The following is a 27,687-nucleotide window of genomic DNA, read 5'->3' on the forward strand; positions in this document are numbered from 1 at the left end:
AGAGGTATATCTTAACTGCTGGTATCAAAAGCAAACAGACAGTACCAGCCAAGGACTCGTACCATCTGGTTTATGTGACAATGGGCAAGGTAAACCACATTTTTTATTAATGTCCTTTCACAGCTTATTTATAAACCATTGTGGGGTGTGACAGAGAAGGGCTCTTAAGAAACCCAACAACTGGCATTAAAAAGAATTGAGGGATGAGGTCAGATTTGCAGGCTGTGGCTGTTCCTGGACTGAATCCCATTGGTAACATGAGCAGGAGGCCTTACTGTAGATTCTGGAAGTTGTGTGAGCTGCTCCTCACTGCAGGGAACCCTGTGCTGGCACTGTGGGGCACATCCTGGGGCTGAGGTTTGTGTCTCTGCAGTTACATGCCAGTGGGATCCTGAAGCTGCCAGTGATGCTGAAGAAGGAGAACTGGGTCTGTAGTTCTCCAGGGATTTACTCAAACATAACTTAATTTACTCATAACATAATTTACTCAAACATAACAGAGCACTGAGTTTCCTTCTGCTGCTACTGGTCCCCTTTCAGCTGTCACCACTGCTCCAAGGTCATTACTGAGAATGCAGCAAACAGCCTTGAAAAATAAACAGCATAAAGGACCAGGGCCTCACATGCCTTTTTTTCCCTTCTTATACATAAAATTATTAATTAAATGTTGTATAGTGTAAAAAATAGAGAGCCATTCCCACATCAGTAATTCTCCAACAGTAAGAAAATGCTTGGCACTGATTTTGACACAGGTAAAATTTCCAACAACTCAGAAGCACCTAGATCCTAAGGTCAGGAGGGGCACCTGCGGCTGTTTTACTTGAAGCAGTGTCTTTGGTGACACTCCACCTGCTGGGGACCCCGCACAGGGAGCGCACACTGTGTACACATCCCGGGTACACACAGGATGGGATGCTCCGGGCACTCAGGGCTGCACGCTCCAGTGCCTGCTGTGCACAGCTGTGGAGCCCAGGGCCATGGCTCAACGCAGAGATCTCCTTCATTCAGCCCATTCCATTCCATTCCATTCCATTCCATTCCATTCCATTCCATTCCATTCCATTCCATTCCATTCCATCCCATCCCATCCCACACTGGGACAGTCTGCCCAAGGGAGGCGGTGGAGTCACCGTCCCCGGAGGTGTTTAAAGAAAGACTGGATGTGGTACCCAGTGCCATGATCTATTTGACATAGTGGCGTTCGGCCACAGGTTGGACTCGATGATCCTGGCGGTCGTTCCAACCGAGCTGATGCTGTCATTCCCTGCCGGGGAATGAATCCTCGTTTGTGCCGCTGCAGCCGCCCCGCTCTGCGCGGCCCCTCGCGTCTGCCCGGGCGCATCCCGAGCGGCAGCAGGCGGACGCTGCTGTTAAACCCAACCAGGCAGGCGGCGGAGGCATTTCGGGCTTGGCTCTGTTCCCGGTTCGTGCCAGCCCGCGGTCGGTGAGCGATAGCCCTGCCGAGGCACCGGCGCCGCGCCCCGAGGCTCCCATCCCATCCCATCCCGTCCCGTCCCGAGCCGGCCGCGGGGAGCGCCCGCCCCGCCCGCGGAACTGCGTGCGCGGCGCTTCCGGGGCGGTTCGGGCAGCGGCGCCGGGCGGGAGGCGGCGGGCGGAGGGCAGGGCAGGGCAGGGCAGCGCAGGGCGGCCCCGGCCGCAGCGGCTCCTTCCCGGGCCGGAGCGCCTCCCGGCGGCGGGGCCCGCGGCCCGGCCTGCTCGCGATGAACATCGACGTGGAGTTCCACATCCGCCACAACTACCCCTGGGCCCGGCTGCCCGCCAGCGTCAGGCAGGTGCGGCTGCCCGGCTGCCGGCCCGGGGAGCGGCGGGGGGACACGGGGCGCTCGGCCCTGCCTGTCCCGGGACAGGGCGGGCGGGCCCGCGGGGCGTGTGGGGCGCTCTGTGGGACAGGGGGGTTTGGGGTGTGCACAGCCCCTCTGTGGGGAAAGGGGCTCTGGGTGTGTGCGACGTGTCTGTGGGGAGAAGGGGATGGCACAACGGTGTGTGCTGTGTGTGGGAGGCGGGGACTGTACGTGTGTGTGGGGGGCCTCAGTGAGGAGAGGGGTATATCGGGGTGCCGCGGGGTCCCAGAGGGAGATGTGGGGTCCCGCTCAGCCACCTTAGTGCAGGTGTCAAACAGCCGGGTCAGGTGTCCCCTATGTCACCCCCGAATGGGGCAGCCGGACCGGGACAGGCGCCTTAGGAGTCTTGTGCAGCCCCGTGTTTCGGTAGGCAGAGAATTGTTTGCTGCAGGTGGCTCATGGAAAAGAAAACCTCATGAAATTTTGATTGCCTGGGTTTAATGGGCCTCTGATAGCAAAGAGGAGGTATTGTGTCGAGTTGAGGGGAGGTTCTCGTTCCAAAGTCTTACACTGCTTTGAAGCAGATGCTGTTGAACAATTCATGCTCTTGCACAGGGGAACGGTGGAGAGGATGAGTAGTTGCTGCAGGCCACAAGTAATGCAGTTTCTTGAGTTTGAGATTGCAGGAGCAGTAAGAGGAGAATAAATGATGATTTTTCTTTACCTGTCCAGCTGAGTGCCATATTGTTGGCTTTGTGATTCAGGATAGAAAATATGCCAGTATTTATTGCATTATTTACTTAAATGTAACTTCTGGAATACTGTTTTACCTGCTTTATTGTTAGTATAGTCCTTAATATTTTTGTCCTTTGAGGAAACACTTGGCTCCCTCTTTAGATATTTAATCAATTCCAGACCCTGTCTCTGATATCAAGTGTTGCTTTTCTAATTCCTGATTCTGCAGTTTGTATGCAGCTTTCTTGTTTATCCCATATGTGCAGGAAAGTACCTTTTTGTCAAAGGATATCTTTTAATGTAAGTTTCAATGAGGGAACCAGGAGAAGCAATAGAAAAACCAGACAACCCAGATCACTTGTTGCAGATGCAGAGTAGAAGAGTAATTTGGGGAATATTGAGGGGATAGTTCTTGAAATAAGGCATCTGAAGCATAAACCAAAGTTCTCTTTTTATCTTCTTTCATGATAGTCATGTTATGTGCTGTGCTTGTTCCTTAATCTCGTGACCCAGGATCACTTGATAGTTTTAACTTCCGCAAAGCTGCAACTTGAGCTGTTTCACCTTTTTTTTTTTTTTGGTGTTAAATGTTTCTTAGGTGCAGTAAATAAAGCTTCACATCATTCACCATGCTTGTTTGTGCTACACTAATTCTGGGTAATTTCTCAAGGCTGAATGACACTAAATGCTGGTAAATGTTTGATGCATCATGTCTGATTTGAAAATCAGATGCTCCCTTTTTATCAGAGTGGTACTAGGAAAAATAATCTAAAAATGATTGCTGAAATATGCATCCTGTGTAGAGACCTATTTAAAGGTGTTTTTGAACTCACAGAGAGACTAAAGATACTGTCATGTTGAACTGGGGGGCTCCCTGAGCAATGACAACTGCCTGCATGTGTTTCCTCATAAGACACTTTGCAGTGGTTTAACTGCAGGGTGGGGGTTGTGCAAGTCAGTTAAAAGGCCTTTATGTTTTCAAGGGTCTTGGGAACTCCCAGAGGGAATATGAGAGGCAGGTTGTGCTCTACAGCATCCGCAATCAGCTGCGCTACCGGAATAACTTAGGTGAGTAAAGAAGCAGAGTGACTTCTGAGTCCTGCCCCACTCTTCTGTGTGGAAGCTTGTCTCTGCTGTAAAACTGCCAGAGCAAATCCAGTTCAAAGGTCCTTCCTTCCTTGAAAATAAATGCTTCTAAATAATAAAAGGATGAAAAATCCTGACTTTTGAGTCCATTTGACAACTTCTCTAGCAAAGCACTCTTGAAGGTTACAGAGTTGGCAGATGGAACTGAATTACTACTGTACTTCTGCTGCCATTTTCCTGGAAATTAGGAGAGGGTTTGGTAGTTAAGCCTGTCACTAGGTTAGATGCAGACAGTTATCCTGACTCACAGGAGCTTTTGGCTATGACTTGTTTGCAGACTTTCAATTTAGTTCACATTGACTGAATGCATTTTTCTTCCCAAAGCAAATGATTAAAAGATAATTTTCTACAAGCTGCATGAGTTCTGTCTCAATGGGCCACTTCCTGGTGACCTTTTAAATAAATCTGCTCCTTAAATTCTCTGAGGCTGCTTGTATCATGTGTAGAAATCCTTGGATGCAGAATTCCTTGCTCCACTACTTTATTTAACTTGTAGTTTTCTGTCAATTGCCATTATGCTATTTTTAACCCTTTGTTGTAACACTTTTAAAAAAAGTTGAACATCATAGAACATTGTAACTTTTTCTCCCCCTGTAGTTAAGCATGTCAAGAAAGATGAACGTAAATATTATGAAGATCTGTTAAAATACAGTCGAGACCATCTCATGTTGTACCCGTATCATTTGTCTGACATCATGGTCAAAGGTCTGAGGGTAACACCGTTTTCCTATTACACAGGGATAATGGAGGTGAGTGCAGAGCTGTGGTGGGAGGGTGTTGTTCTCCATCTGAAGGTGTTGGTAATGGCCCAGTAAAGCATACAAGGCACTGTATGCTTTTTTTGGTTTTCTGTAGGCCTGCCAAGAAGTAAAGAAACAGTAAGGAAAGTTTGTAAGGAACTGCTTTTACCTGCAGTGTTTTCCCTTCTGCCCCATTAACCTTTCAGGAGCTGAACTTTTGTCATATTGAGCTGGGGTGGGACTTATTCTAAGACCAGTCTTTCCCTTTTGATGTTTGAGATTTGAGTCTTCACTTAAAACTGTAAAAGAAACACCTCATTTCAACCATATTGGAAACTTTTTGAGAAGCCTGAAGCAGATCTGTTTTTATGAGAACAAGGATGGTTCTGTTTTCTGTCAGCACTCTGGCAACCTTTATTTTTGTTGGATATTTGAAGTGCTTTTATTCTATTTTGTATATAATGATTGCAGACATAATGGATTAGTTGTTTGTTTATTTTGTTATTACTGTTGGCAATTCCGTGTGCTGGTTTGTTTTTGTGGAGAGAGATACAGGATTTTGTTTGTTAGTCTTTCAAGCCAACATTTTTCTTTGCAAAGCTTACATTAAACAGAAATCTCACATTTTATGTATTCAGCTTACTGTGTAACGATTAATCAAGTAATTATCAAGTTTGATAAGGTAACTGACTTTAATAGATCTACTTTAATTTCATTTCATTCTTAAAGTAAAAGCAACAGGCAGAATTTTGGACCTGCTTCTCTGAAACGATGACTTTTTTCTTGCAACTTAGAAGTTTTATTTTCTTTTTAAGGATATAATGAACAGTGAAAAAAGCTATGATTCCTTACCCAACTTCACTGCTGCTGACTGTAAGTATTACCCAGATGAATTACTGCTTTCAGTGAGTTAGAAATAAGGAGCTTCTGAAGATGGATTTGCAGGCATCTGTTTGCTTTAATATGAGTATGTGAATGAAGGTGTAAAAACATTTAAATAGTGATATTAAGTGTGCCTTTCATATAGAGGTCTGTCAGTACAGGGCAGGAATTGGGCTGGTTTGAATGCACATAGGCGTGGTACAAAACCTTGCCTCTGTCCTTGCTTGTCCATTGCTACTTGCCTGCATTTCCTGTTGATGTATATCAGCAAACTGAGCTGCTGGTCCTTTCCTAGTGTGCCTTTCTTGGTATGTGTTGGGCTGAAGGCTTTAGCAGGCTGCTGAGAGGCTGCTGACACTCCTGAATTGGCATCAGTGTGGATGATGTACCAGAAAAGAGAGGCAAGGGGATCTGGTGTTTTATGACACTCTGGATGTGCCAGATATTTTATCTATTATAGTTGGGTATGGGATGAGGAGCTTAGGAAAGGAAAAACCTTGAACCTCTGGAGGAGAACAGAGTAAGATCAGTAGCCTACTCAGAAGTCTTACAGAGCAAAATGTAAACTGATGGCACAGGGATGTTATTAACCTGCCACTGAAATGTTTTCTATAGTTAACTCGTAATTCCTTGCCTTTGGTATGCATTCATAAGGTTATTTTTAAGGATATTGTGTAGTCAGGTGAGGAGTAGCCTGCAGCTTTTGGAAACAGCTGGTTTTAGTTTTAGAAGGATATTTTCAGTTAATTATTAGTTAGCCTTTGTGTAATTTTCACAGCAGGGAAACAGATGAACAACTTTCCTTACCACCATTTTGCTTGTTGGAAATCTAGTGTTAGTCAGGAGTTTGAAGAAAGAGGTGGTTTTGCTGTTTTTGTTTGATTTCTGCTGCCCCCCAGCAATTCTGTTATCTTAACACAGCTGCAGATCAGTGACTGCAGTGTAATTGACTTAAATTTCCTTAATTACATTTTTTCATAAATGGTAGTGTTGAACTAGAAGTTGGAGTTAAAGTTAATTCTGAGACAGAATATGGTTAAAACTAAAGAACAGTTTTTTACTATCTGTTCGTGGTTCCTTAATGGTTGAAGGCTAGAGATTATGGAATTAAATTTTGTTTCAGTTTAACTCAACTATATCTCAATCATATTCCTTAGAAGACTTAGTGGCCTTTTGTGTCTCTAGTTCTTAGAGTTCTAATCCAGTGCATGGATGGCATGGGCTTTGTTAAAGGATAGAGAAACTATCACTAATTATCTGAAGTTGTTGATGGGAGTAAAGGAGGAAAGGAGTTGGGTTATGACCTGCTACCCTGTGGCTTGAGTGATAGGGTATTTCTTTTTTCTTCTTTTTCCCTTAATCTTTACACAGTGAAGGAATTGGGATGGACTATGGAATGAATTTAGCTCCTATAACTGTCCTTTTATTTTGGATAAGAGTAACTAAAAAGGTTATTTAAGAAGAAGGTCTGATTCTTTGAAGAATGTTTAATATATCTTCAGTTTAATCCTGTCTTAAGATACATAAAACCTTACTTATTTTTCAGGTCTAAGACTTCTTGGCATAGGAAGAAACCAGTATATTGATCTAATGAACCAATGCAGGTCTTCAAAAGTAAGTTTGTCTTTCATTTTCCCTCCCTTTCCTTTACCCTTCTGTCCCCTTACCCCATATTATTTCATAGGAAATGAAGAATGGAATAATTTTCTGGCCCTGATCAGTGTAATAGTGTGGGTAATTGAATGTGATGTAGTGTATTGTTAATTTTATTATGTTTCCTGAAGTTAATAAAGAGCTTTTTGGTTTAAATTAAAGTATAGTAAAGGAAAATATATTAATTACTACTTTTTAAATTTTGTTAATCTTATAGTTTTGGAGCTGTACTTTATGGTACCAGATAACTAATGTCTCCTGGCCACTATAAGCAGGGACGGCTACTGATTCTGAAAGAATGATTCCATTTTTCAATGTGGTCCATTGAGTTCACAGTTTATTTTGGACCAGTGATCCATCTAGGTGTGAATTCTTGCAGTGTGTTTTTCTCTAAGGCAATGTAATGAGTGCACAGACATCCTTGGATGTGAGCAGCACATGTGGAAAGCACTCTGATGGTTCATAGAAGTAGAGCCTTTAGTTTCAACAGTTCCTTCCTTTCTTCAGGGCACTCAGAAGTGCTCTTGCAGTAGCTCCATGGTCCTTTAACTGAAAGTGAGCTTACCAAAATGTGCAGCTGATAGTGAACCAAAAAGTAATAACTGTGCAATGAAAGAGAAGCTATTTAGCTCTATAAATAAACACTATCCTCCAGTTTTTTCTTTCATGGATTGATATTCACTGTATTTTTTTAGCTCTGTGCTTATTGAGAATGTTGTACTTTGTTCCTTAAAGTAAATTAAATATGTTCCTAAATTGTGTTTTTTGAAATAATGGAATTTCTTTAAAATACCATCTTTCTATACTTGCGTTCTCTTACCTGTTCAAATTAGAAATGTCACAAATAGTTTAAATTTGGACTTGATCCTACTACAATGGAATAATGTGGATTTTAATTAGCAACACCTACAGTATGGATGAGCTTATGGGAAGATTTAACAATATCAAATGGAAATATTTTTTTTCCTTTTTGTTTCCATGTGATATGAGAGAAGAGAGAAACTTGCTAAATGACAGTGCTAATAACATGTGTCTCCAGTCTGTAAATATATTGCACTTAAAAATGGATCTTTGTACAGATCAGTTTTTATAAAGGTAAATGAATGTCTGTGCATGTGAAGTGCTCTTTATTACTCTCTCAAATGGACTGTACCACTGCAGAAATTTTTCAGAAGGAAAACTGCCCATGATCTGTTGCCTGTGAAGCCCGTGGAGATCACTATAGAGGCGTGGTGGGTCGTGCAGGCTGGGTACATCACTGAGGACGACATCAAGGTAGTGTGTGTGGATTGCTTCTCTAAATCTGGGTGAATACTGATAGTCCCTGAAAGCAGGGGCTTGCTCTCACGTGAAATACACAAAGATTGTGTTACAAATTTGCAGCAACTCTCTTATGAGTATCTTAGAGATTGTAACTAAAGGAAATTGTTATGTTTCCTTTGACATGCTCTGCCCTCTTTCCCCTATGTGTCTTCTGCACTATGTGCAGTGTAGAGGTGATTTTGTATCAACCAGTCTGTTGTAACTTATGTGCGTGATCATATGATTTGTAGGGAACAAGCAACAAAGTATGTTTTCTTAAATTTCATGTTGAAGCCCTGACAGGTCAGCTTTGACCGAATCTTCAGCTTCACTATAATCACTATCAGAATGACACTGGATTTGATACATATTTTCTTTGTTTCTGTTCTTTGTGTCTGCTTAGTTTTTCATTGTTTGCACATAAAAAGCTTGTGAGATGAGTTACTGTTTCATCCTCATTCTGCTTTCATTTCTCACAGGTGGTTTTTTTACAGTCATTTGACCTGGATTTATTCTCTTCTCTAGAAGTTTTTTGTTTAAATTAGAACATATTTAAAGCATTGATGGAATCTCTTTTTTGAAATATCTTAGGCTGCTCATATTTGGACATCCCAGCAGCTCAGGGTAGTTAATTTGAAGCCAGTTACTTTGATATTGTATTGGGCCTCTTTCTAGAATGATTCCAGTTGTGTGGCTGAACACTGTTTAGAAGTTTTAAATAGCAAATCTTTTATACTGTGGAGTTTGCTTGCCAAATTCTTGTGCAATTAATTTCCTTTCCTAGAGCATACATAATTTTGTGTGGGAACAAGCTAAAAAATGTAGAGACTTTGAACAGGAACTGCAGTAAATTCTTCAGTATAAATATTTTGGCTAGGAACGTGGGTTACTCCCTGTACTCTTACATTACTTGTGACTGATTTGAGCCTTAAGTGTTTGGGAGTATTTTGAATGGCATTAAGTTTCACAGACTCATTCCTACAAGAAACTAATATGATGTTTTTTAACCTAGATTTGTACTACATCAGAGAAGTCTGCTATTGATAAGATAATTGATTCAGGTCCTCAACTTGCTGGTTCCTTAGACTTCAATGTTGTTCACAGTAAGTTTTAATGAACATTTCTGATTTTAGATCTTGCTTAGTAAATTCTAGTAGTGTCTGGAAAATAGGAGAATTGATGTGTTTTAATTTGTATCCCTGCTACCAGGTGTGTGACTTCTGGTCTGAGTAGCCAAACAATGCCAGCATCTTCAGCTGGCAAAGCCAATTGAAGATAAAAACCCCACTTCTTGACAGTACAGTGATGATGGTGAAAACTAAGTTAACATTTAGGCAGAGATTTGCTTATGTTTTTTAAATTGAACTTCTTGAATTTGTGGTCATTTTGCTGTGCTGTCCTGGAAGTACTTGCAGAGTTCCAAGTGTGCTGCATCAGGCTGCAAGTGAGGAACCCTGGTTTAGGGTGACAGGTGTGGTTTATTGATCTGTGCATTGCAAATAAATATTCTAATGGGGAGGCTGTTAGGAAAAATTACTTTAATTGGAATTAAAAATTACTTTAAAATTGGAATTGGCTGGTGGGAAAGCCTGCTTTTTATCTTCATTATTTGGAAAAATGCTTTTTTTCCTTTTTTTTCTAAAATGTCCTTTTATTTAAAAAGGTTTGTATAACAAAGGATTTATTTACCTTGATGTACCAATATCTGATGACAGCTGTATTGCAGGTAAGTAAATATTTCATGTTATTATACTTATGTTTTCTCAGTCTCCTTTCAATTGTGCTGTAATTCTCTGTCTTGGAAACTGCTTGTCTGTATACATCTTGTTCCCAAACAAAACATTTGAGCTATGAAACTCTTCACTGACTAAATGTTTTCAATCCTATTAAAACATTGTTTTTATTGTATATAGCATTTATTTCAGCTTGAATTCTTAGGTTGTATTGAATGTGTATTTAGGTAAGACGAGATTCTTTTATGGGAGTCATGGCATGAATTAATAAGTACCCTCCTTTAAGTACCCTCTTCCTTCTGAAAAGGAAGAATAGCACAGAGAATGGTAGTTACCTTGCCAAACATACATGGGTTTTTGACTTCTCTCTAGACAGATGTAAGGTTTAATAGATACCAGTTCTATTATTCATGGGTATTGTCGCCTCAATTAGTCACAGACTGTGCCTGGGGACTGTGTAGGAGCTTAGATTAGCACAGCATGTGTGCTGCCCTTTGAGCAGCTTGTTATGCTGTGAGAGGTCTCAGGGGTTTCTGAAGTCACTATAATCTGCAAAGGCATAAAGTTGTTTGGAACTTGGTCATGCACAAGTACCTGGCATTGCTGTGTAGAGATCATTTAAGTGAAAGTCCTCTAAATACAAGAGACTTAATGCTTAGATAATTGCTCTGGAGGTCTCAGTTCTGGAGTATGTGGGTGGTTTTGTCCTTTTTGTCCTACTCCAATCACAGTTGTGATTTAATCTCCATCCACATTTTAAAATCATTTTATGGGCTGGACACTGGAAATGATGTGTTGTTGATGAGCTGGAAAGTGCAAGGCTATGATGGAAGGTAGTGTGGCTTTAGTTTCTGTAAGAAAACATGTTGACAAGCATTACTTTGTTAAGGAGTGGGGAAATTTTAAATACCTCATATGCTGTCTTCAGATTTTTATTTTTTGTGTATGAGAAATTCTCAAAATTGCAGATGCCATGAAAACTAAACTGTAAACTAATTTTTCTGTTTTAGTACAGTTTCAGTTCAATAAACTAAGTTACCAGATTGTAATTTTGAAAGTAAATCTTATTTCAGTGCCACCACTTGAAGGTTTTGTGATGAACAGAGTGCAAGGTGATTACTTTGAAACACTACTGTACAAGATATTTGTTTCAATAGATGAACATACTAATGTGGCAGAGGTAAGTAAAACTTAACCTATGTCTGGGAGATAGGAATATTTGAAAATGGCCCAAAGCACACTGCTCAAAATACTGAGAGGTACTGGTTGATATACAGTGATTTTGTTTACACATACCGCCAGGCTTAAGAGCAACCTGTAGCTTCTATAGTGCTTTGATCTTGAAGGAGTACCTTCAGTTCAGTGAAACAATTGCATTAGCTGGAATGAACTTATACAGAGTTGACTGAAGTAGGCTTTTATGTAAGTTAGAACTGGAACAAAGCCTGTTTTGCTAATGTGAGAAAGGTTCAAGTAATTTTTTCTTTGGCAGTGAAAGCACACAGGGTGTTGGCTTAAAATAGGAATGTGGCTTTTGCATAAGCATAGTTTGAGTATGAGAAATATGTTTTCATAAGATCTCAAAACTTGCTGAATACGTATCTGAAAAATACCCATTAAATATATCCAGGGTTTGTTTTCCTCATTGCCTGTCTTCTGACGTACATAACTAATTTAAAATGATATATACAAGGTTAGCCTAGAAATTACTAAGTGGAAGATAGCCTCATATTTCTTCTGCATGCTTTCAAGTGGGACTGTTAATGAGGCTTCATGCTCTTTTTTCATCATCTTTGATGCAGACAAAATTGTTTCTACCAGTAAAGACTGGGTTTAGAAATAAAACTAATAGAAAGATGCCAAATCCCACAAATAGTGATTTCCTGCCCTGTCAATACTGTATTGCTGACTCAACTTCTTATCTTTTTTTATTTTTAAGCTGGCAAACGTGTTAGAGATTGACTTATCTTTAGTAAAGGTATGTATGTACAATACATATGTTTAACTGGATACAGAAAGTTCACTGTTTGCAGCCCTGGTTTCCCAGAGCAGTTCCTTATTCTGTGTGTGTGTGTTCTGCAGAATGCTGTGTCCATGTATTGTCGGTTAGGCTTTGCTCATAAAAAAGGCCAAGTAATAAACCTGGATAATCTTCATCCATCATGGAAGAATGTTCCTTCTGTAAACAGACTGAAGTAAGTGTCTTTACTCTGAGGCTTATTTTCTCATTGAAGGGAAAACTTAGAACATCTGTTTTTAAAGCTGTTGGTTGCTTTCTAAGATTTCTGGAATAACAAATCTCACTTGGCTTTCTAATGTGTATAATGACAAGAATACATGATCCTCATGTTAAGCTGAGGGTGAGGAATGGTAATTCAGCCTGTAAGTTCAGAGTGCTCCATTTGGTGCTGTTAATTAGTGCTGGCTTTTTGACCTTTAGGTACCTAGTTGCTCACTTTTCCTGCAGATGAATGTATTTATTTTAGACTCCTGGGATCAGAAATAACAGCTGTCAGTGTGCCATTATAGAGGCTGTGGCTCTTGGCACTGCTAGCAGTGAATATGTGCATGGAGTTTGCTTGTTTGCAGAACCCATTGCAGTTCTGTCAGTGACACTCTCACCTAAGTGTGCATCTGTATCACTTCCCAGGCAAGTGCTGTTAATACCAATCAACAGAGTTCTCCAGGTTGAAATGCCAAGTCGCATTAATTAAGAATTGCTAGGTGCTTTTAGTTCAATATCTGCTAAGCCATTTACAACTACTGCTCTGCCTGTTCTCTTTAATGCTTTTTCAGATTGTGAGAACAAAGTGGATTAGATTTTTTTCCATTGAATTGCTCAATGATGGTGGTTTGATTTTTAAGATCTTTTCACAGTCTGATATTTTCAGCCCCCCAATAAGCCTTTCTGCTGAAACTGAAGCAGGACCCTGAGGGATATTAAACTTGACTGATTTAGGGCTTGGACATTGAAAGGCATATGTTGAGTCTGCCTGTGCATGGACTACTAGCACTGGAAGGCAGAGATACTTCTCTGGTGCTACAGTGACCAATAGATGTGGATTTTAATTCAAATTTAATAGGAGTACTTTGGATCCTCAAAAGATGCTGCTTTCATGGGACAGTGGGGAAAACAGAAGTCCTATACAGGAAGCTGGGTCATCAGCCACAGATACAGATACCAACAGTCAAGATGATCCAGGTTAGCTCTAACAGTAAATTTTAATACATTTGGATCAATTATTTTTATATTTATAGAGTGATGTAGGCTGTAAAGAGGTCTAGAAACAAGTGCAACACAGATTATGTAGATCCTTTTGTCACATGGACTACTCAGTGGGGGAGGTGGTGTCTACTTCTTGGTTTAAGAGTTTTCAGCTAAATAACTTCTTTCTGAAGATGAGACTGATCTGTATTGTGGATATAAACTTGACACAAAGATACCAACTTCTGAATTATACTAATCAGTAGTTTAGTCGTAATAAGGGAATTTTGGTTTGCTTTGTATAGTGATAACTAACTTTTTCCTTTTTTTTTTCCTTTGTTATTAGATTTGATTAAATTTAATGGTGCTATTTTTAAATAAAACAAATGTGATAATCTACTTCTTTTTTGTTTTCTATTAGCTGAAACAGCCAGTGTGAGCAGCCTGAACCTGTCCAGTGGACACACGAAGCGCATTGCCTTCCTGTTTGATTCTACTCTCACTGCCTTTTTAATGATGGGAAATCTCTCACCAGTATGTCCAAATTATTTGATGTATTATGCCAAGAATAAATATGTAAAGCTTTAAATTACTTTTTAAAATTACTTTGACATCAATATAATACTGCTTTATTTTAAAAAATAAATACTAAAAAAATCTTCTGTATCATTTGTTAAGGGGTAATTTTGTTTAGTACAACTTGTACTTGCCCATTCTGTTCTCAAAGAAGACAGTTTTGTTTTGTTGTTTCAGAACTTGAAAAGTCATGCAGTCACTATGTTTGAAGTTGGGAAACTATCAGATGAGAGTCTTGACAGCTTCTTGGTGGAGCTGGAAAAGGTAAATTGTTACATGTTTGACAAAGTGCTTTTTCAGCACTTGAAGTGTTAAAGAGGCCAACTTCACCTTCTGAAGATAATTCTAGAAGGACAACTGTAGAATCATGTAGAAGTTCTATTAATTGCTGTATCATTTCATACCAGTCAGGATGACTGGACACTTCTGTCCTTTACCTAAAGAGTGAGTCATGGTTCTGATCTGTCTTTGTGTACTTTTTGACCATTCCACTAGCGTGGCCAAGACCTGCTTTTCATTTAATACTTGCTGTAGATCACCTTTGCATAAAACCTGCAGGGTTATTACTCAGTTACAAAGCTTTAGAATGCTCATTTGTTCAACTTTCCTTCGGTGATTGATCCTTATGTGAACAAGCTGCCAGTTGCATTTGTTTTGTTTCTTGTTTAGGTTCAGAGCACAGGGAGGGGGAAGCACAGCGGTACTTTGACCATGCCCTGACTCTGAGGAACACGATCCTGTTCCTGTTTGTTTGTTTCTTGTTTAGGTTCAGAGCACAGGGGAGGGGGAAGCACAGCGGTACTTTGACCATGCCCTAACTCTGAGGAACACGATCCTGTTCCTGCGGCACAATAAAGACCTGGGGGCGCAGGCTGTGCAGCCTGATCAACCAAACAATGGTACTGTCAGCAGCTCTGGAAACCCTAAATTGGTTTACTTACCTGCCATGGACTCAGCTTTCTGCCCTTGCTGCTCTTGTAGCAGTCAGTGTCATACTTGTTTAAAAATATTTTGAAATATTTTTCATCATCCTTTGAGCCTGTGTTACTGGGTTTGCTTGTTTAATGACAGATTTGATTGCCAAGGCTTGCACTGAAGATTCACAGCAACAGATTAAAGGGTAATAAAGGCAAGACAAGCTGAACTTGAGAAAGAAGTTGTTTCAAATCACATGCTTCTGAAAGCCATATAGAAGAGTCAGCTGTTCTGTCAAAGAAACATTTTTCAAGCTATGAAAATGAATGTATTCTTCTAATGGCGACAGTTTTTTAGGTTTTTCTTTTAAAACTTAGGTAATTTTCTCAGTATCTCTGTGTTTATTTCCCATGTTCAGTTAGTTGGTGAGGAACTAATTCAGTGTCAGACAGCCTTGTATACCTAGAATTGCTAAAATTTTGTACAGATTTATTAAAATTAGCGCAATTGTTTAAAACTTCATTGTGGGAAATGCTGTATTCATGGCTTAGCAGAGAATAGAAAATCTGAAATCATAGTTTCTCTTTGTGTGTTCCATTTTAAATGATAATTTAAGAATCTTGTGTTTTGAACCTAGGGTTCCCCTTGGACCTGTTACGATGTGAGAGTTTGCTTGGTTTGGATCCAGCTACCTGCAGCAGAGTTCTCAACAAAAATTACACTCTGCTGGTTTCCATGGCACCACTCACCAATGAAATTCGACCTATTAGCAGCTGTACACCCCAGGTGAAAAAATCTGTCAGATGTCCCTTTTAAAGTGACAAAATTATTAACATGAAGAATATCACTGTAAATAATCTAATAAAAATATTAAATTGAGGAAAAATATGAATATTTAGTAAATTAACTCTGTTTAACTTACTAAGAGATTTTCTGTTCAAGTTAGTGACAGGTATTTTTTTCTTGAATTTAGAATCACAGAAAATACATTACTGTCAGCTTTCTGTGAAGACTCTTGTGTCACTGGACTAAGTACCCAGAATATAGTTAGTGGAGAGTAACACATTTGTATTTCAGTGATCAAAAACTAGATTTGTATTTCTTTTAAACTGTGTCTTCTTAAATTAAATCTGTATGAATGATGGTTGCAATCTGAACTTATTTATAACTTCTTGAATGATCTCTTCAGCATATTGGACCTGCAATACCAGAAGTCAGTTCAGTTTGGTTCAAGCTGTACATATACCATATAACTGGACAAGGACCACCCTCCCTGTTGCTCTCTAAAGGAACACGCCTTCGAAAACTCCCAGATGTTTTTCAGGTAGTCTGTGTGTGGATTTACTCTCCCTTCCTTCTCCAAGTGTTTCAAAGATATCCTGGATGCTATTTAGAGATAACAGGTGAAGTCAGAGGTACAGTTCATTGGAGATGATGTTCCTTTTCTAGAAGCAAGTTTTATGCAGCATCTTGATTTGTTTTCTTTTAAAGTTCTGATAAAGGATTGCTACTTATATCTCTCCCTTTGTCAGAATGTGACTCCAGTATATTTAATGCCACCCCTTTCAAGTTAAGTGTAAAATGTGGCACTGCTGTCCTAATAATTGAGGTTTGTTAGCCCATCCACAGAGTGTTAGAAAAATGTAGAAGAGCTGTGTAAAAAGATGGAGACCTAGTATATTGTGCTTTTTTCCTAGCATTGTGCAAGAAACATCACTTCTACATACAATTCTGCCTGTTTTAGAAGATGGCTAACATGACCACTTCCAGTTTGTCCAGACCTGTGCTGGAGACTTGGGAGTTATTGGCTGTAATTGTCCCTACAATGTAAATAACAGAATAATTTAATAAAGGTTGCATTAGGTTGGAAAAAAGGTCTTCGTAGCCCCATAGCCTGACTTGTGGAGTGTCTGGAAGCAGGGAGAAGCAGCACAATATGTAATACTTCCTTTTAAGACCCTTCCACTCTCCTGCATTTTCTGGTCTTGATCTCCCTGGCTGCATGTGATTCTCTGTACACAGATATTGTGACTGAAATTGTTGGCTCTGCACTGATGAGTTGATTTCCTCCATTCCTTCCAGCCTGGAATCCACCTAACTTTTTATCATCCATTCAGTGCTTTGGCAGGGAGTCCCACAAAACAGCACAGGTGATCAACTTCTGCCTGAAAGATCTCAGATGCTGCCTTCTCCCATTCTGAGATACTAATAAAGACAAATGTAGCACAAAGGAGCACTGCTGGGTATTCTCTATACTGGACAAATGTAGATGGAAGTGGCCATGACAGCTTCTGAACTTGCCTGAACCAAAAATTCCTTGCATCTATTGGCTTTGCTTTGGAATGCTGTGGGCATTTAGCAGTGTTTGGGTCTTGCTGTTCACATCAGAATTTTTAAAATAGTATTGTTTAATTTTATAATTGCAGAGGCCTCTAAAGTTTTCATCTCACTTTTTTCTTCCTCTAGATATATGAGGAACTAAATGTTTTAGAAAGGTTTGGAAACATTCAGAGAAGGGGGTTCATTCTTTGGTGTACCTATATCAGCAGTCCTCTCTAGCACTTGGATTTGTAGATTCCTCTCAAACCTTTCATGTGTCCCTTTCCTTTATGATTTCAAAAATTTTTAGATTACCTGTATTTGTAGGATTTACTGTAAGATCACATAGGATTAAGTGAATCAAGTCTTCTAGAGCAGAAAGCATTTTGTAAGGCCATTGGTGATGACCTTGATTCAAACCCTGGTTTGTCTTTAGTTTAAACTACCTGTACATGTATGGACTGTGCACTTCTGTTAGTAAAGAAGCATTCAGTGTGGTAGCCTTGGGAAACTTCAGAATACTGCATGAATTTCAGTGTGCTGACAGGACAGATTTTCTTGAACTAAATGATCTCCCAGTTTGGATATTTTTTTTCCTCTATGGGAATCTGAGTGCTTCTCTCCTGCTGCTGTTCTGTAACATCATTTTCTTAGGGAATTGTCAAGATATTTCTGGAAATCTTACAGAGTTGCAGTGGAATTCAATCTTGAAAACTGAGAAACTAAGAAGTTATTTGTGGTTTTGTCTTCCTGTTCCCCACCCTGTCCTTGATAGATATTTTGGGGATTCATTTGTCTTTGTTCTTTGCTGATAGTGTTAGTTTATCCAGCTTATAGTTTGCTTTTAAATTTATGTGGGATTATATTAATCTCCTGTTTGCCAGAGGGTGCTGCAATGGCCACATGCATTACAGGATTTGGTGACAGATACTTCCTGTCCAAAATTTTAACTTTGAGGTTGGCAAACCTCAAGATCTCAAAGGTCTTTACCAAGAATACAAACATGAGTGATCCTTGGTTACAAGTATAGCACTGTAGAGCTGTAATTACCTATAATAACCTCCTAGTTGTAATGATATGCTAATGCCTAGCTCTAATATTTCACTTTGTGTGATTGGATAATTCTACACACTCTCTTAATTTCTCTCTTCCAGGGTTATGATCGCTTGCTAATAACATCTTGGGGTCACGACCCAGGAGTAGTTCCTACTTCAAATGTGCTCACAATGCTGAATGATGCTTTAACTCATTCTGCTGTTCTAATTCAGGTACAGAGTGCTCTGTATAAATGATGAAAATCTGCATAATTTTTTGAGTTAACCTGTTCTGTGGTAGAGGATATTGATTATGTAGAAGAGCTACACTTTTGCCAGGAGCCGAAAGTATGTTTAACTTTTGTAGGCAGTGTTGCTGTGATTCAGTGGTGGTCAAGACACAGGTTTTGCACTGAATTCACACTATGTATGTGTTATTTTGGGCAAGCATAATGAGTTTTGGTAGCTAAAGTAGGGAAGATAGTAAACTGGGATGAAAGTGAAGGGTCCACAAGGGTTTTAGACAGCAGTGACTGCTATTATGAACTGTTATTTAAGAAATACAGCTTTTCAGACTGCTTGGTATTTGGCTCTTACAGTAAAGTATGAACAAAACATGCTGTTTATCACAAACTGCAGAATAAGTTGGGTTTTTCTATTTGGAAGAATTAAAATTGTTTCCTCATCAGTTTCTTTGATTCAGCTGAACTCTCAGAATTAATCATTTAAATAAATAGATGTTTAATATAGTAACAAACATAAAATTACATGTTCTCAAAAGCCAGCTTGTAAGTGGCCTGTTACAGCTGAAAAATGTTCTGTATGCAGGAGTGGGAAGTCCCTTTTGCTCCAGAAGTGCTCTGCCTTTAAAAAATATTTTTATAGCCAGTATTTGGAGAGAAAAATTATTGCTCTTCAGTGAAACTTTCCCTCACTGTGTTTACCACATGCATTTTAAGGGCAAAGGTGGGGTACTTCAGTTATTTCAGCTGAGCAAGGTGTTTAATGCATAAATACCTCCAATGTTTTGTTTCATCAGCTTGGGTGCTACTCCTTAAAAGGGAGCACAGTAGGACTGAGCTAAGCTGATGAGTATTTTTTCTGTTCCTAATTTAATTTCTTGTTGTTCAGGGTCATGGCATGCATGGAATGGGAGAAACAATGCACATACCTTTCCCTTTTGATGAAGCTGAGCAACAGGGAGGTAATGGATCATCTTCTGTGTAATTTCTACACTACATTACACATCTGTTGCACATCACCTTGTGCAGTAAGGTTGCAATAATCCTTCTCAAACAATTTTGTTGATCTTATGAGTCATATGAGAAAATGGAAAGTTTTAAATGGTTGACAAGTCTGTTCTGAGCTTAGACATATGACCTTCCCCTTTCTATCTTCTCTGACCTAATTAGAATGTGTTTTCTGGCCTCTCTTATCTCCTAACACAGGCGTAAAGAATTATTAACTAGCATATTTATTAACTGCAGAAGTAATTCTTTTATAAGTAATATTGTATTGAGCATTTCTTAACTGTAAGACAGGTGAGGCCAAAAGTGAACAAACTTACCTTGATTATTAGCATCAGAAACCTACTATGGTGTTTTTTTCCTCAGGAAAAGCTTTGCTAGCAAAATCTATTCCTTTAAAGTCTGCCTAGCTCAACTGATTTTGAAAGGCAGGAATTAACAAGTTCTCATTACTCCTTAGTGAAAAGGAGAGAACTTTTTATAGTTGAGGCTATAACCTCTCCAAGTGAGAGCAGTATGAATAAAAGTATGAATTTCCAGGTACAAAATACAAAATTATTTAGGCTACCACTTAGAAAATTCTGGGCCAAGTAGAAATAAAACTAACTTCCTAATTTAGTTTTTACTATGTTCAAAATTTGTTACTATTATATTTGCTCTCTCTGATATGTCTGGTTTTTCATCTAGAATGAAGTTGGAAGAAACCCTGAAGTTAGAATCTCTCAAGTTTTCACATGAACAACTTGGTGTTGAAATTTCTTATTAAGCTCTAATGCTGTATTCTAATTCTTCAGAATTTCAGTCATGTGAGGCATTTATCTTGCATTGCATCTGCCATAAAAGACTCTGGCACTGAAAGAGCTGGACACCTGATTCCTAGCTGAACCTTGCCATGTTTGCTGTGAATGTGTCTGTGTAGGAGAGAGATTATCTTTTATTTGTATTTTTCTTTCTCCTTGGCTCTCTTACTGTACTATAAAATACCACTTCATGCTTGGTGTTATCCCATATCTAACAATGGGATCATTAAGATGGAGCAGGAAAAAGCAGGAAAGCAAGCAGGAAAAATCCAAGTGAAAAACTTACCCTGGCCTAGAGAGGTACCACATGGTTGTGGGGAGGCCTCTTTAAAAGTACACTGGAATATGTTTTGTTTCCTCCTCAGACTTCTCTCGTGTGAACATGGGCATTCATACAGCTTTAAAAATACTGAGAAACAAAGTGGACTTGCAGCATTTTTGTGGCTATGTCACAATGTTGAATCCTTCAAGTCAACATGCTAACAGAAAGCTGAGTGATGCTTCTGATGGAAGAGGTTGGTTACCAATAATTGTCTTTTTTATCTGTGTCCCCTTAATTTCACATACAATCACTTGAGCAAAGGATTAAATTCTTTGATTTGTGACTCTACAAAATACTATCCAACACAGATAGGAACTAGTTTTGAGTGTAAATCTATTGGTAGTAGGCTTACTTCCTAATTCTTCTTCAAGACTGGCTCAGAAATACCAAATACAGATTGATAAATGACTGAACTATTACAGTCAATAAAGGGAAGAAATACTCTTTTAAATATAGAAAATAAATTGTGACATTTTTATATGCCAGAGCTTAAACTTTCATAAGTGCTGAGGATCCTTAAATAGCTCTTCATTCCAAAATGAGTCCATCCCTATGTTTCTCCCTGGCCCTTCTTCCAGTTTTATAGCTTTATAGAGCTTGGGTAAAGGTAGCTAAGCTTCTATTCATGTGCATGTTTATGTAAGAATTACTTTGCCTTTAGGAGAGACTGAACTGGCATCAGGATCTGATGTAAATGGGAGCACAGAATCATTTGAGATGGTAATAGAAGAACCCTCAATGGATTCTGCAGTCAAGCAAAGCCTTGAAGGTAAAAACATGGCAAATGGCTTGTACTAAATATTACCTTGTTTTTAAGGATCTAAATCAATGTTTGATTATTCTCTGGGACAAATCCCATGTGAAATTCCTCTTCAGATTCCTTAAATAATGAGCAGTTCAGTAGATGAGCTGTCTTTAAAAAGCATGAGCTGTCTAGTGGATCCAAATCTAAGATTTTTGACCCCAGAATGAGTTTTCTTGCTTTCTTTTTCTTACACTTTGGTTATCTCTTGTTCTTTCTGTAGTACCCACAACTGAACTGGAATGGGTTCCCCTGGAATTATGCTTTGGCATTCCACTTTTCAGTTCTGAGTTGAATCAGAAAGTCTGCAGAAAAATTGCCACTCACGGATTATGTAGAAAAGAAAGGTGAGCTGTAATTTACTGGTTGCAGGTTTAAACAGATGGTATGTCTGGAGCTTCTGCAAAAAGAGATACTACAACTCAATGACTATAAACCAGAACTGAGCTATGTTTATAGAGTAGCTAATTCTGATGTGTAAGGGAGGTTTTTTTTGCTCATAGATATGTACAACTAGTCTTCACTTGTGGTAAGATTAGGATTAGGCTTTCATTTATAGTTTCTGTAAAGCAAAAATTAATTCTTTGTTGCAAACTGTCTGAAAGCAGATGAGGAAAAGAGTAAATTGGGGTGCCTTCCTACTCATATTCCTTTCCTAGCCTAGCACAGGCTTTTTTTCCTCCTCCTAACTGTTCTAGAGTGGGGGAGGAGAGATGGCTGGTAATGCTTTGATATAAAATGCATTTAGCTCTTATGGAAATTTTCTTTACTGTTGGTATCATGGCTTAGTCATTCCTGAGGATCCACCTATCTAATGCTTTTTACTGCAGCTTTTCTTTATGAAAGATTATTCTTTCAACAATGGGATTTTGGGGTTTGTCTGTTTTGTTTTGTGGGGGGGGGTTTGGTGGGGGTTTTTGTGGATTTTTTTGTGGCTTTTTTTTCCCTCTAAGGCACAGTTCTGGAAATCAAAAGTAAGTATGCTTGAAAATAAGGCTTAAGGCTATTATTGTAGTAGTTGACCTGCTTTTAGCAGTGTGTCAGTAATAAACTTCTTAAAAGTCATGTTACCAGACTGACCTGGATAAGAATGAGTCTAGTATTTTATTTATTTTACATAAAATAATATTTTTCAATTGCAGTAGTTTAATTTTATTCAGTGTAAATGGTATGGAAAACAGCCTTTACCTGACTAGACTCAAAGCAGATGAGTCAAGCACCTCTTCAGTGATGACAATATTATCAAGCTTTATGTGAGAAAGCTTTTGTCACATGATGTTAGATACTGCTGGAGTTATTTGTAAGCAAGTTATTACAGGGGTACTTCACTGGTAAAAAATTGTGTACCTTGACCATAGCTTATTTTCTTTTGTTTTTTACAGCCTTCAAAAACTGCTACATTCCAGTAGAAAGCTGTCTCTTCAGGTCCTTAATTTTGTTCATTCATTCCAGGTAAGGAGCAGTAATGCAGATGTTGATTGTTCTGTATGACCTATCATCCTTTCTGCCCTCCTACTTGCCTTTCTTGGGTGTATGAAAACATACATGGTTTGTTTTATTTGCCTTTTCTTTAAATGGTAATTGTATTAAGCACTCAAGACCTATTTGAAGGACAAAGGAAGTACTTCTCTATCCCTTTTTAGCCTAATTTAATACTTGTCTCAACTCTGTGGTTGCTTCCACTGTGTTATTATTTTAATTGGTTTTTATGCACTTGCTCAGCAAACTTGTCTTTCGCTTCTTCTGTTGTAACACAGCCTACTTTGCTGGTTATGTGGCGACTGCTTGGATATGTTGGAGAGATTGACTGCAAACCAGGGAAATGCTAAATTTATCCGCCTCTCAAATCAATGTTTCTGTATAAAAATATATTAACATGGATTTCATGCCAGTTACTTTTGTACTTGTCCTCAGATCCTCTAGATCTTAGTGTTCAATGAGTATAAATATGTAAAACTACAGACTCTGGAAGGACTTTTTAGGCGTGTAGGTAGGAAATAGGGATCTTGTGTAGTAAGCAAAGAGGAATGTCAGGTCTGCAGCCTGCTCTAATTCTGCATGGGAGCAAGCCATGTCTAACATGGAGTCTGCTTAGGTGCTCTGTCTTGTGACACTTTTCTCTAAAACTCTGTTTTCAGTAAGATAATGAATTTGCAGGTTACTTAACCAGGTAGTGTTATGCATGCTGTCATCCTGAAATTGTTTCCTGATGAGAATGTTAGAGATTTCCAGTAGGTTTGAAGCCCTGAAACCAACTGTCAGTCTCAAGTGGCTCCTGTCCAAATGTGTTAGATGTTATCTCTGAGATACCCTTTCTAGATGATGTCCATAGAAAGGGGAAAAAAAGGTGCTGCTGTGAGTTTTAAGATGAGAAAACCAAACTTCTGGGAAATGATTCCCCTCAGCATATGGTCAAGTAATTTCCTCCCAATGTGTGTATCCATCTTAGCATGGTGCAGGTAAATAGCAGTCTGATAGATGTCCTGAAGATTTTAGAGTTTTCCATTCATTTTTTTCTAGGTCTTCAGTTGTAAGTCTCAGGCTTCTCTGAAGGTTTCTTGGAAACCAAATCTTGAATGCAAAGACGCAGCTGAGGCATCTGTATACTTCATTTTGTTTATCCTGTTTTTACTTCCATAGTTATTTGGTATTCACTGGACTGTAGTAACACACTTCAGAAACTCAAAGTGTATTTGCAGATTAGATTAACCTGTGATATTCTTTGTTTTTAAGACACAGTTTTTTGTTTTGCTTTTAGGAAGGAATCTCAACGCTGGATCAGCTCCATGATGCTGGCTCTTCAAGTTCACTTCTGCAGCCAATTTCTGCAGACATGGGTGTTCCTCTTCCTGCCAAGAATCTCATGTTCAAGGAAGGTGTTTTATCTGAATGGAATGGATGGGCCCCTTCCTCAGTTCTTTTCAACCACACCTAGGGAACAGGTCAAATAGAGGTTCTTGTGCATTGATCACTAAATGCCTTTCTTCTATTATGGTTAATTCCTAGTGCCAACCACTAAGAAGTGTATGCTGCTGCTGCAGCATAACCCATGTAAAAATAGTGTTACAAAATGTGTTGTGTTGCAGTACTGGGGAAGTACTTAAACTGTCTAGAACTTGTTACTCATTACTGCATATCTTGCTGCAACAGAGAGCTTTTTAGCTGTCAGCACTATTTTTATCTTGAGACAATCTTTCTTTTATAACTAAACATGCCCTTTCTAGGCTTTCTGATGATTGTTAAATTTCTATGCTGTCACCACAAAATTGCAATAGTAGTTTTCTATGTTCGTTACTCAGACATAAATTCTGTTTAGTTTTGTACTGTATTACTGAAATTTTTTCTGTATAAAGGTAAGAGATTTGGCTCTTCCTCTGAGAGCTCAGTGATACCAACTGATTAAATAAAAATATCATGATGATATGGGGCGTTAAGGATTGTTGAATTCTGTAGTTCAGCAAAATGGTGGGGCCTTGACAAATCAGTACAATGGAAGGAGGAGGCTGAGTTAGTGCAGACTCAATGTCCTGCTGGTGACCTGAGGCCACTTTGAAGATGTGGTGCACTCAGATCTCTGTCAGGTGGAGGTATGGAATTGTGGAAGATCTGAGGTGGTTATCTCTCTTTTCAGAGTTCTTAATGATAATGGATTCATCCTCCTCTTGGTGTGAAATCAGGAGTGTCCGAAATTTGATCCCACTGGCAGACTTCAGCTGTAATTTGAACTTGGTGATGATTCCTGTGGGAAATTCCTGTTGTCATAAAGTGAGTTTAAGGTAGATACCTAGTTCTGTCCTGTTGATTAATGTTTGAAAGAACAGAGCTCTTGATTTTTCACATCAGTTGTTAACAAAGGAAGATAAGAGCAGAGGATGTGAAGACAGAAAATTCAGTGAATCTGTGTTCCTTGAACTATTATCTCTTGATCATGAAAAAAATTAACAGTAAGCTTTTTCATCTAAAATCATGTTCTGGCTCTGTTTGTAGGGGATGACTTTATGTAGCATGACTTTGTTTATATTAGGTATTAACAACTTTTTGCCAGCTTAAAAAAGTCTGTTCCGTCAAGCACACAAGGAGGATGAGCAATGTGGTTTGTGAAGACTTCTCTGCTAGCTCCCTTCTTTACTAGAACTGCCTTGTTTTAAATAGTCACAACTAAAAACAAGACTTAATCATCCTTTCCTTACTATCCTGCAATACACAGTGGGTCAAGGATCTGTGGCAAAGATGGTGCTGAACAGCAGCAAGGTGAAAAATGGCAACATTTGGGTTTGTATCCTGTCCTGCATTAAAAAAGCATGTCAAAAACTTGAAGAGGACAAATGTACAAATGTATAGGACAATGCAGTGACTTAATTTACTTAATTTACAACTGTGAATATCCCATTCTTTTTCACTGGCTTTGTGTACATTCCTGAAGTGTAAGCATAGAACTTGTGCTCTAAGAAACTGGAAATCTGTAGTACTTCAGTTTGCTCAGTGCTGCTTTCTTACATCAGTTTTGTTCTGGAATTTTACCAGCAACAGCTGAACTTAGCATTCTGCATATATCACAGTTACATCACCCATATAAAGTTGATTATTTACACTACTGTGACTTTCTGTACTGGACATACATACTCTCTATAGTGGTTTTTAAGTTGCCTTATTTCCTCCAAAGTAAATTGAAGAGGAATTGGATGTTAATCTGCTATAAATGGCTGAGAAAACCTTTACTGTGAGAACTGTTACATGGAGATGAAGCCAAGACCTGGCACTGCAGAGGCATTCAACAGTAGTGATGACTTACACTTCCAGGGCTATAGATGTTACTTTAAGTGCTACTGTGAGCTGCAGTAGGTGAGCTAGTTTGCTGTATTGTATTAAATTTTGCCATGCACTATCCATACTAGTATGTAAAGTGAAGATAGTGCAAGTTGTATGAAAGTTTGAAAATAGATGAAAACTTACTGTTCTGACTGCATATTCTTCAGTGTTGCTAAGTGAAGGATATTGTCCTTTGTTACTAGGTTGTCTAAAGTAAAGTTTCTCAATAAAATTAGTCTGCTCCTCAGAGTTGGTTAATACTCATAAATCTTACAGTTAATGGTGAGAATTCCAGATGTGTTGCAGTTTGTTAGAACTCAAGCCACTCTTACTTAGGGGCTTCAACATTAGTTTAGGAGCTTAAATATTCAAATCTGCATATCTGAAGTTTACTGAATAAATTGTAACCAAAGAAGTCTGTTGAAATTCCTAAAACTCTAGTACAGCAACAGTGATTGGGATGGTCAAGAGGCTTCAAACTATGTGACTTTTGTTTTAAATATGGTGTAAAAACCCAACAGGTCTCAAAGATCTTCGTACCAAAAGAATCTATTTTATATTGTATTGCAAATAAAGACAAATTAAATCAATTTCTTTTCTTCAGGTAGTTTTATTGACTGGGGGAAAAAATCACATGCATTACACATTGTAAAGCTGTTTTAAGTTCTGTTTCAGCAAGATTTTTAGCTTGAAGAAGACAGTTTGGCTTTGTGCTCTGGCACAACCCAAGCAGTATTGAAGCTAGATGGATATACCTGAAGATGTTCAGGAGCCAGCTAAGAAGTGTGTTACATTTGTTTTCAGGTTTTTTTGATCATGATTTATTGCACTTTTTTCCTTCATTGTTCTCAGATTTTCCCTTACTTTCTTGTTCAGTGTTTCAAATGGTTTGTATTTTGGAAGTTTGAAGTACAACTGTAACTGAATACAGTTGTGCTCTTCTAGTGTGACATTGTTAATATTATACATTGAATTGTACAAAGTCTGTGTTCAATTAAATTATTGACACATGTAACAAATGTTTACAAATAAACTGTGGTGTAGGTCAAACCATGTGCAGAATCCTTCTCATGCAGCAGTTTTGTTCTTGGGCAGAGTCATGTCCCTCTGTCATTGCAGTGCTCAAGCCCTCCATGTCATTAAACCACCACCAAATGTCATTCACCTTCTCTCCCCAGTACACCTGCAGTTCTGCAGAGATGCAGTTTCCCCAGTGCAAACCCTCTGTTCTGGTGTCATCTTTCCCAGCTGTGTTACTTGTCCTTCCCCTTCTCCTCAGAGGTTGAGAGCATTGTGCATGCTGCACCTCCTCCAGCCACACTTAAACCTGTAGTATTTGAAAGTATTTGTGCCTTACCTGTTTGCTTTGGCTAAAGACATTTTTGACTAGGAACTTGAAAGAAATGAGACAAAAATTGTTTATGTGAGGTAATGCAGGCTGAGGATTAATTTAGCAGTATAACTGCAATGATCTGATGTCAGTGTGAAAAATAGAGACCTAGATGATGAAAGAAGCCAAATAATCTCCTGTGTTTAAACCTTCCTTTATTCTAGCCTGGATTTTCTGAGAATGTGTATGTAACTATCTTTTTTATATGTTTTTCCCCTTCACCATTTGTTCCATTTGATCACTTCCAATGTGTGTCTCTCTTTGTCTTTGTGATA

General features: G+C 38.9%; 1 protein-coding gene across 2 annotated transcripts; it reads left to right on the plus strand.

The window, feature by feature from the left end:
- The first annotated feature begins 1,643 nt into the window (after positions 1–1,643).
- On the plus strand, positions 1,644–27,061 carry FAM91A1 (family with sequence similarity 91 member A1). 2 transcript variants are annotated; one of them, XM_058821213.1, is made up of 25 exons: positions 1,644–1,793; positions 3,521–3,605; positions 4,281–4,432; positions 5,239–5,296; positions 6,852–6,919; positions 8,120–8,233; positions 9,273–9,363; positions 9,924–9,986; positions 11,067–11,173; positions 11,933–11,971; positions 12,076–12,188; positions 13,077–13,195; positions 13,620–13,732; positions 13,952–14,038; positions 14,541–14,673; positions 15,327–15,475; positions 15,879–16,013; positions 18,163–18,276; positions 19,174–19,246; positions 20,455–20,604; positions 21,073–21,180; positions 21,437–21,560; positions 22,596–22,665; positions 23,972–24,155; positions 24,845–27,061. In XM_058821213.1, the coding sequence occupies exons 1-24, from the start codon at positions 1,722–1,724 to the stop codon at positions 24,146–24,148; spliced, it is 2,514 nt and encodes an 837-aa protein (XP_058677196.1). In that variant the 5' UTR covers positions 1,644–1,721; the 3' UTR covers positions 24,149–24,155; positions 24,845–27,061. The 2 variants fall into 2 exon arrangements, with proteins under 2 accessions (XP_058677196.1, XP_058677188.1); XM_058821205.1 differs by having other exon boundaries at positions 23,972–27,061.
- Positions 27,062–27,687: the final 626 nt, after the last annotated feature.

Source organism: Ammospiza caudacuta, chromosome 1, assembly GCF_027887145.1.
Source record: "Ammospiza caudacuta isolate bAmmCau1 chromosome 1, bAmmCau1.pri, whole genome shotgun sequence".
NCBI classification, from domain to species: Eukaryota; Metazoa; Chordata; class Aves; order Passeriformes; family Passerellidae; genus Ammospiza; species Ammospiza caudacuta.